The following is a 10721-nucleotide window of genomic DNA, read 5'->3' as shown; positions in this document are numbered from 1 at the left end:
TCTAGGAACTGACAAAAGCTTCTGATCTGATGATCTAAGAGATCTTTGGGGGTTATGTGTATGTAGCATATCAGCAAGGTATGAGGGTGCTAATCCATTGAGAGATTTAAAAACAAAAAGCAGTAATTTATAATCAATTCTGTATTGAACAGGGAGCCAGTGAAGAGAATGTAAAATCGGAGTAATATGGTCCCCCTTCAGCATTCTTGCTGCTGCATTTTGGACAATTTGTAATCTTGATAGGCAAGCATGACTAATACCTATATAAAGGGAATTACAGTAATCCATGCGGGCAAAAATAAATGCATGAATGACAAGAAAGGCTTGACTTTAGTTAAAAGTCTCAATTGAAAAAAGCTAGTTTTTACAACAGAATTTGTCTGTATGTTGAACTCAGGGCACTGTCACATACAAAGCCTAGACTTCTCACAAACGGTTTGAGGAAAGGAGCCAACTGGACCAAATTAACATCGGCCGGGCTAGCAGAATCAGAAGGACCAAACATAATTATCTCAGTTTTTGTGTCATTAAGGATTAAAAAAGGAAGGGCTGTAACTAGTGGTCAACTGATATGGGTTTTTCAATGGCCAACATCGATACCAATATCTAGCGAGCAGGAAGGCCAATTACCAATAAATGCAGAGGTCGATAATACAAATTTACAACAGCACTTCAAATGTGCCCAACATTTCCAAAGTGAAAATAACACTTATTTTATACAATATTTACTCGAATTTGCTTAAAGTTGAGCTAAAAACTTCTAACCTTTAACAGATGTATTGGTTGATTTTGGAACTGACACAACGGAAACAAAACCCTCGAAAAAGGTTTAGCTTTTCAGGATTGTTGAGTTGAAAGATGTTGGGTTGAGCTCGGTTTATCTGGCAGTACCACCATCCAGCCCAGAACTGACACTTTCTTACACGGTGAAGACTTGTACTGTGATTTGTGGAGTGAGATACCATAAAATGATTTGTTCATCTTGTATTAAGACACTTTTAAAAAAAATTCAGTATGCAGAGTCACTCACATGTTTTCTGTCTGTGGCTCGCAGCACTTTCGATCCATAGAATATGAGAGTGGAACCAGACAGTGTGATACAACCACACACAGTGTCCACGAGGCCAGCTGAAAAAATTTAAATAAAATGCTAAACCAATAAATAACTAAACAAAAACCACAAAAACTGGGAACTGCTGTAGTGTTAGTTCACTTCCTGATCACCTTTGGTTTCCTGCCCTCCTTTAGCTGGGTCTTCTTCTTTAATGGACCCTCCATTGTGAATCCATCCACCTCTACATGGCTCAGACGGGGTTCTGCTACTGACAGACTGTGCAATGGGACATCACATTAGTTTCAGCACTTTTGAAACACCTGACCAATGCATGTGTGTGTGTATCTGTGTGTAGTTTTGCATGTACTGCTACAAACACAGGAGCGTCCAGAAGACAAATGGTAATAGTTGTTTCTGTGAGGGAGTAATGAGCCCTTCTAGTATAATGTTTGTATGATACACACACACAAACACACACAAACACACACACAGTCATAATAGAGCTCACTGAGCTGGAAATTGAGCTTGAGAATTTAAAAAGAGAGCTGGATGTAGGACAGAAAAATGTCCCTCCACCCAGCAGACACCTCACTGAAAAGATATCAGGCCTGTTCCAAAACCTAGTGAGCTGCCTACATAGGAAAGCTGTTCAAAAAGTAGGTAGTATACAGCAATGCAGCTCACTAGGACTTGAAGCCCTTCTCTTCTATCCTCAGTTTTCCTGAGCAACCACTGGGCAGCGCCATGATGATTCCAATTGGCTGTTTTTTGTTTCTGGTCTCGAGACGCAATGTAAAATTTACCAAAACAAATGATTTAGATGGAGAACAACCACCATTTAAGTTTTTTTTTTTGGAGTAAAATTTAATTTCAAGCCCAACTCGTGCCTGTAGTTAATGATATTTACTGTAACTAAGCTCAGACCATCTACACACTCAGGTGAGGCACTGTCAGTAAAAAATGGTCATCTCGACTCTGTGAAGTATCGGCACTATACAGCCACATGTTTTTTTTGGACAATCTTTGCAATTGTAAAACTCTAAACATCACATTACACGCTAAGAATATACGCCGATGGGAGTGAAAACATTGGAGGCCGCAAATTGAAAACAGTCGAATCGTGGAACACTTCTGCGTTCAGGAAAAAGGTGGATAGACACAGTAATTCAGATCTGTAAACATTTTATGATGATGAAAATCTAACCACTGGACGAAGTAAAACAGATGACAGATATGGTTCAAACTAGAAAATAGCAGGAAACAAGAAGAGACGGGTGAACCAGATACCCCAGATGAATGAAGAAAGTGACCTTTGACCCAAGCAAAAGTTGGTACCTGTGGTCATGGCCCTCTAGGTGAGTTGCGATGAGGAACCCTCCAGTTAGGGCCCAGAGTGGCATACATGCGCCCCCTATTTGCACATATTGCACATATCGCACACAATGCGTTAAGGCTCCAAATTGAAGTTTAAGCCCTTGGGGGATTTTTCTTTTCACTCATGCAAATGCTAAATGGACAGATCACCCCATTTAATCATCCTCATATTGTTCCAAACCTGTATGACTTTCTCTCTTCCATGGAACACAAATGGAGGAATGTAAAGGTATATTCCAGGTTCAGTTTAATCGACAGCATTTGTGAAATAATATTGATCATAGGACTGGGAAAAATATACATTTTCCAATGCATCACGATCTTCGTTTAAACGACCTCTATATCGATTCTTAAATAACAAGATCAATCTTTTACTCTATGTGGCAATCGTCTATAATGCAAGTAAATCACTTGCATATGTGACCAAATTTATGTTTAGGAGCGAGCTTTTCACTGCGTGTCGAGAGTAAACGTTTGGTTTGACTCATTCTGTGTAATGTGTTAAAAGATGAGATCTAAGCCATTTATCATTGGTTAATGTCTCTTTTAATTGTTCTTTACAGTCAGTTGTTGATTAAAAATCAACCAAAAAAAGAAACATTAAATTACTAATTACATATGGATGCACTAAAGGAACCATGCACGTCCTCTCTCGTTAAATGTGCTCACTGGCTGATGCCAGTAGTCTTAAAGAGCCAGTACCAATTTAGCTTGTGTCCTACATATCAGTGTAACTCATTCTGAATAGTACAAATTTTGCAAATAAACAATAAACATGTAACAAAAAATATATATGCAATATAATAGATGCAATTTCAAGACATTTATTGATGGAATATACTAAAAAGCGTGTACTAAAATGTGACTAATATGATAATACATGATTTGTAAAATTAATACTTTCGAATTGTACCCAGAAGGTTAGAAGGTCCCCTGTATAATTAACAGCATTAGCTGAGAGAGAATCTCTTTCATATGAAAGCAAAATGGACATTGTAACAGAAATATACCCATATCAATATCGAATCGAATCAAAACAGAATCAAATCGATAGCTTGTGAATCAGAATCAAATCGTGAAATTTGTATCAATACCAAGCCCTAGTTGATTACCACAAAAAGTAATTTCAACTTGTTCAACTAATAATAGTAATAATAAAAAAGTACAAATCTAGACTTATAATGGAAGTAAATGTTCTGTTTCAAAAGTATAGCCACAAGACATAAACAATATGCATGTTAACTAGAGGTGGGAAAAATATCTATATGTTAAAGTTCTCTTAAGTCCGATGAAGATGAATGAGAAACATTGGGTGAAATATCACAATATATCGTAGCTTTGAATCGCAATACACCAAAAATAAAGAATCGCAATAAAATCGTATCGTGACCTAAATATTGATATTATATTGTATCGTCAGTTACCTCGTGATTCCCACCCCTAGTGTTAACATGATTTTAGTGTGATACAATCGCTAACTAACCTTTTCTGTGTAAAGTTATATCCAGTTTTACAACTATGTTGCCATGACGATGTAACACCGTAAACCATAAAACCTTTCAACGACTGTAAAAACCATGATTTTTACATACTTTACAGCTGAAATAATACATGAGTTTTAACAGAAGAATTAATGTAAGTGCTTTTATAAAATTACAAGCTTCACATGTCTGCCTTTAAACCCTCCAAAAATTGGCTCCATTCACTTCCATTGTAAGTGTCTCACTGTAACCTCGATTTATACCTTTTTATTTTTTTTTAAAGAAAAGGAGGGATGAGTCGAAACAAATTTTTTGTGGTAATCAACATTATGCCACAAATGCTTTTGATTGCGCTTACCTTGTTTTGAACCCAGAGTATTCCTTCAACAGAATATTCATACAATACAATGAAAGCAGACTGAAAACACAAGGTTTTCCAAAGAAGAAGAAAAGTCATGAAGGTTTGGAATTACGAGAGGGTGAAAAAGTGATAACAGAATTTATATTTTTGGGTGAATTATTCCTCTATAACTTAACATGTTCTGGTACTACTCTTCGTTTCAATTATGTTAATGCATTCTGCATGTCTATGTGTTTTGCAGTGAAATGGACACATACAGATGTTAAACATTTATAACAAAACATGCCAAGGACAATGTTTTTATGATAAATGAAAAAACAACCCAGTCATTTTTTTTTTATACATATAACATTGTATTTCTAATTGAGCATATGATTTTAAAATCTCCAAAATGCTTCTTCAGTAGAATCACCTGAGAACCAATAAAAAAAATTGCAATGTTGTGCAGGTGTTATACAGACACAACTATATGCAAAGGAGACAGTCTCACCTCTCGACCCCTGGAGAAAGGTCATCACAGAATGAATTCTGACTGCTGCCTGATAAATGAGAAATCACATAAACCTCACAACAACTTTTACTTCTATCTAAATCAAACAAATCACTTTTTCATCAGTTATAGTGATAGTCAATGTAGTTAATTAAAAATACACTCAATATATTGTGCTATATTGTGAATATAACTAAAGGGTGTCACAGCTAAAGGGTGACACACAGCGGAGAGACTGTACACACAATATATCACAACCTCAAATACTTCTATAAACTCTTTAGTGCATAGTAAAATTTTAAAGGCACCAATTTTCATTATAACAATAATTATGAAAATTCATATGTGGCATTCTTCCACTAAGATATTTAGTCTCTGACATGTGAACTAACAGTTGGTCACTATGGGTGCCGTGCAGTGATATACACAACAGGTGTTTTATATCAAAGCTGTTACTATATTGCCTATTTTAGCATGATTGGCCAATCAACAGCCTGTTTTATAAGGTTGTGTTACTAACTATATATCTGACCCTGGCCATCAGTAAAATCCTAAAGGTTGTGCTGGTACCTATAGATATGCCGTTAGACACAGGCGAGCTGTATGGTTTGTTCCGGGCTGGACTCTGTGACTCTAAGAAGCTGTCGTCCAGCAGATGGTGTGGTTCCTCTGTGGGAAACACTTTTACTCTCCACCACACCAAACTGCCACATCATACTTAAAGAGAATCAAAAATCCATCATTATGTTTTAGATAGGGTAAAAAGTGTCCTGATCAGTGAAAATGAATTGATCTGTCGGTACTCAGTGCTGGATAGTAACAGATTACATGTAATCTGGGATATGTAACAGATTACAACAATTAAGTACTTAGTTAATTAGATTAAATTACATTTTAAAATACTCATAATCAGATTAAAGTTACTTTTTTATGGATCACATGATTGCAAATTAATCAAGCAAAGGCAGAAAACTGTTCATAATTTATTGATCCTTCAAATTCTTCTTCTTTTTAAATATTTAAAATGTATAATTGTAAATCAGCCTACAGCTGATATATGTTTGATAAGTCTTTGAGTGTTTTCAAATGGAGGAAAAGACCAAAAGTGAATAGAACACACAAAAAAATCATATAAATTCTCATATTTTGATAATTTAAAGGTATATTCCACATGAAAGAAAACTAACAATTAAAGGAATATTCCGGGTTCAGTCCAAGTTAAGCTCAATCAACAGTATTTGTTGTATAGTGTTGATTACCACAAAAAATTATTTAGACTCGTCTCTCCTTTTTTTTAATTTTTTTTTTTTATTTGTAATGTCCAATTCCTAATGCGCTCTAAGTCCTCGTGGTGGCGTAGTGACTCGCCTCAGTCTGGGTGGCAGAGGATGAATCTCAGTTGCCTCCACGTCTGAGACGTCAATCCACGCATTTTATCACGTGGCTTGTTGAGCGCGTTACCGCGGAGATGTAGCGCGTGTGGAGGCCCACGCTATTTTCCGCGGCATCAACGCACAACTCATCAAGCACCCCACCGAGAGCGGACCACATTATAGCGACCATGAGGAGGTTACCCCATGTGTCTCAACCCTCCCTAGCAACCGGGCCAATTTGGTTGCTTAGCAGACCTGGCTGGAGTCACTCAGCACGCCCTGGATTCGAACTCGCGACTCCAGTGGTGGTAGTCAGCGTAAATTCTCACTGAGCTACCCAGGCCTCCCGTCTCTCCTTTTCTTTAAAAAAAAGCAAAAATCAAGGTTACAGTGAGGCACTTACTATGGAAGTGAATGGGGCCAATTTTTGGAGGGTTTAAAAGGCAGAAATGTGAAGCTTATAATTGAATAAAAGCACTTACATTAAATATTCTGTTAAAACTTGTGTATTATTTAAGCAGTACAGTTGTTTAAATCATAATTTTTACGGTTGTTTTAGGGTTTACAGCATTACGTTGTCATGCTAACAAAGTTATAAAATTGGCTAAAACTTTACACAGAAACAGTTAGTAAGCGATTTTATGACACTAAAATCATGTTAACTTCATGTTAAAATCATGGGTTTTCTTTACGTCTTGTGCCTATACTTTTGAAACAGTGGGTGCGTCTCGTTTGGAAGGCTGCGTGCTAGGTAGGATGCATCCTTTGAAGGCTGCAGTATACCGAGTGTCCTCCTTTAAACAAATCTCATTTAAACGAGACGGCCTTCGTAGGACAAACGGAAACGGTAAGTAACATGGTTGCTATGACAGCATGCCACTCTTTAACAAGCACGAGTGCTTCGAGTGAAACAGTAACCTTTTATCCTAGTCCCTTTAGAATGGAATGTTTATGAGGTAAATTTTAGGAGAATTATAAAGACGTAAAGAGAAAAGAAAATAGATTTTACAGGTGTACTTTTAGTCTAATACATTATTTTAATTATATATTAATATAATAATACATATTATATACTCTGCATCCATCAACTTGGGAATTAACATTACTTGCGTTTGAACATCATATTTACGGGCAAATTGGCATCATTTTTTTAGACATTTCTGTTGAAGCAAAGAATTGTGGGTTGTGAGTGCCCACGAAGGATACACCTCATGCATCCTCTGAATTCCAGCAAAAGAAGGTCGCATTTGAAGGCTGCATTCGAAGTGTCCTACTCGCTTTTATGAAACGAGACAGCCTCGATGACGTATGCGGCTGAGAAATGCAACCTCCAGAGGATGCAGCCTTCCAAATGAGACACAGCCAGTGAGTATTTACTTTAATTGTAAATGCCTTACTGTAACCCAGATTTTTGCTCTTTTTTTAAATAAAAGGAAGGAAAAGTAGAAACAAATTTTTGTGGTAGTCAACATTATGCCACAACTGCTGTCGACTGAGTTTAACATGTATTGAACAGGGATTATTCCTTTAAGTAAGTTTTCTTTAATGCATTTAAGCAACAATATGGACCCCCAGAGTGGCATCAGGGCATGTGGGCCATCGATTAAACCACACCGAGAGAGAGACCTCAGAGGGACCTGGAGGAGAGGAAGAAAGAGAGAGAGAGAGAAAACAAAATATTAAAATCCATTTTTGTCCCCTGCCCGATTGTTCTCAACATCACAATCAATGAAAGCTAATGCAAGAAAACACATGTGAGCTCTGTTGTCAGAATTCTGCTTTAGCAATCAGGCCACAGAAGAAATGTTATCAATCTCTAGTCCTCTTGTGGGAGACACATTCAACTTTCCGATGATTATTTGGTCCTGTGAGAGAAAATCATAGAAAGTAATGTTGTCCAATATATAAAATAGAATATAACGTATATATGTCCAATATGTATGTGTGTGATATATATATATATATATATATATATATATATATATATATATATATATATATATATATATGCGTATGAGGCCATCCTTTGATGAGATATCAAAATATAATACACTTTATAAAAAGTTTAAATGTTACATCTGTGGGATGTCATTAATAAAGTTAACCTTTAAATATTCCTGAAACTAAAACTAAAAGGTCCCCCTAACTTTTGTCTCAGCTTCAGATACACTCAAAGTGCTTTTATTACATTTTAAAATACGTGATGTAAAAAATGTGATGTCTATTTTTGTCCCTTTTGCGTTCATTTGACAATTTTGAAGCCTACTAATGATTTGTTGTGTGTTTTAAGTTAGTTTAGAAGATAGCAGGCTGTACATAGGCTAAAGTAGGTGCTTTTGAGAAGAAAAAAAAATATTGAGAAGTCATGATCACCAAGGAGACTGCTAAAGTCAAGATTAATAGTGAAAAAGGAGTTATATTTTGGTCTGTTCTCACCCAAAACTGATTAGATTTCTTCAGAAGACATGGATTAAACCAGTTTACAGCTACAAAAAGAGCTGCTGAGTCTTAAAGGGGTCATGACATGCTTTGTTTTTTTTATTAATTTAAAATGTTTCTTGAAGTTCACTTATAACAGTAAAGTTTTTATTGCACAAAAACAGTCATATACCCTCATTCTGACCCTCTGTCAGAAACACTCGGTTTTGGCCCTGCTTCTCCTTTAAGATTTGACAGTAAACACTCACTGTTCTGATTGGCTCTCTGCTCTTAACTGACCTACCATCTTATTGCCCGCTGCTACTGGGTGGGGTGACGGAGGTGATAAGGTAAAGCCAGAACCCTTCTAATATTGGAGCCTACAAGCTTAGCCATAAATAGCGTAATGTGGCACTCCCGTAAACATTCTATGGCGGTACACTGTGAAGAAACAAGAGGCCGTTCTCTCCTATGATAGAGCCGCGGAGGTTGTTATCTCCTTTTATAAAAGAATCTCTGGTAAAGTAGGCATTGATGTGTTGTTGTGGAGGTGGTCAGATGCAAATGTTTACCACAGTGTGACATCACAATGTGGAGGAAGTAGAGAACGAATCGTTTTGGCAGCTTGGTTTCAATAAATACTCTTTTTGCAGTGAGGAGGAAGTTTTGAGTTCTGAAACTTACAGTATGTTTTTATAGTACAATGACCTCTTATATGTTAAAATAACTAGGAAAATGTGATTCCTCATGCCATGACCCCTTTAAAGCTGAAGAGAGGTGAAAGTATGTTAACATCTAAAAAATTGCTAAATTACTTTGGAGGGCCAAAGCGTTTGTGTTTTCACCTATAATCATCTCACGTGTTTTCCACAGTGGGCAAAGACACCATCACACATCATTGTCAGGGAAAGTGGAAACAATATAAAAAAGACATCATAAATAAAAAGACCAGACTGGGAAACTTACACAACAAAACTGTAACCTTAATGCTCAAGTACACAGTCGGCAGTCTCTCCCTACATGTTTAACATCAAGGTGTGTGTCAGACAACTCCCTTTCAGGCATGTTTTCATAATGAAAATATTGAAACACAACAGAGATGTTTAGGAAATGTTTTCACCTGCTCTTTGTTAAAAGCTTCATTAATGAGTCTGGCTACCAGCTCGTTAAACAAACACCCCAGAGTGGGTGTACTGAAGCATCTAACAATGAATACTGGATGGACGGTGTGAGATTTAATTTTACGAAGGTGATGTTTGGAGCGCCATGGAAAAATGTGCTGATTGCATTTGGGGCGAGAACGGTCCAGCTGCGTCAGTTGGTCAAATCACCATTCACTGTCAATGATGAATCCAATTTTTCCAATGATGTCCTATACTAACAGCAGTCAGATTACTGAGATATTATGCAGGCGCCACTGGAAAGAGATGCATTTTCATACATTTTCACCCTTTATGACTCAAATTACAAAATTCTTAGACGAATTTGTCAGCACAGTTGACGGAGGCAATTAAAGGTCGATCATTTGACTTGTCACCTCGAAAGGAAAATCTGGTTTGTTTCAGATGTGCTTTGTAGCCTATTTAAAATGATTTCTCTAATAATCTAATACACAGTTTCCATAAGCATTTACCACGTCAAACCTTTAAAAAGTAAAACTCGTCATTAAAGGGGTTAGTTCACATGAACTTTTCGTTACTCACTGAAAAAACCTCCCCTTTGCCATAGCAGTGGAAGTGAATGGGGTCAGTCCAAAAACATTATATAGCCACAAGATGTAAACATTTTACATGTTAACATGATTTCAGTGCGATAAAATCTGAGAATTAGCAGTGTTATGCTGTTTACCAGATTAGAGGGTTTACCGGCGTTTCATTATCATGGCAAAAATGTTGTAATATTAGATATAACTACACAGATATGGTTAGTAAGCCATTTTATCACCTAAAATCATGTAAACATGTATAATGTTTACATCTTGTGGCTATAATTTTGAAACAGTGAGTATTTTAACGTTTACAGATTGGCCCCATTCACTTCCACTATAAGTGCCTCACTGGAACCCAGATTTTTGCTTTTTTATTTCTTTTAATAAATGAAAGAGGAACGAGTCAAAATATTTTTTGTGGTAATCAACATTATGCCACAAATAATGTTGACTGATCTTAAT

At 36.6% G+C, this 10721-nt stretch overlaps 1 protein-coding gene across 1 annotated transcript in view; it reads right to left on the bottom strand.

The window, feature by feature from the left end:
* Positions 1-2395: 2395 nt before the first annotated feature.
* The window catches only part of LOC127439788 (ras-specific guanine nucleotide-releasing factor RalGPS1), a 173094-nt gene continuing 164768 nt past the window's right edge, over positions 2396-10721 (bottom strand). Inside the window, 6 exon segments of the mRNA XM_051696001.1 lie at positions 2396-2465; positions 4761-4809; positions 5331-5440; positions 5442-5477; positions 6206-6252; positions 7694-7770. Of these exon segments, the coding sequence (XP_051551961.1) occupies positions 2396-2465; positions 4761-4809; positions 5331-5440; positions 5442-5477; positions 6206-6252; positions 7694-7770 (389 nt within the window).

The sequence above is a fragment of the Myxocyprinus asiaticus genome, chromosome 4 (assembly GCF_019703515.2).
Source record: "Myxocyprinus asiaticus isolate MX2 ecotype Aquarium Trade chromosome 4, UBuf_Myxa_2, whole genome shotgun sequence".
Lineage (NCBI taxonomy): Eukaryota > Metazoa > Chordata > Actinopteri > Cypriniformes > Catostomidae > Myxocyprinus > Myxocyprinus asiaticus.
Note: the sequence above shows the minus strand (reverse complement) of the source record. Positions and strands in the feature narration are given on the sequence as shown.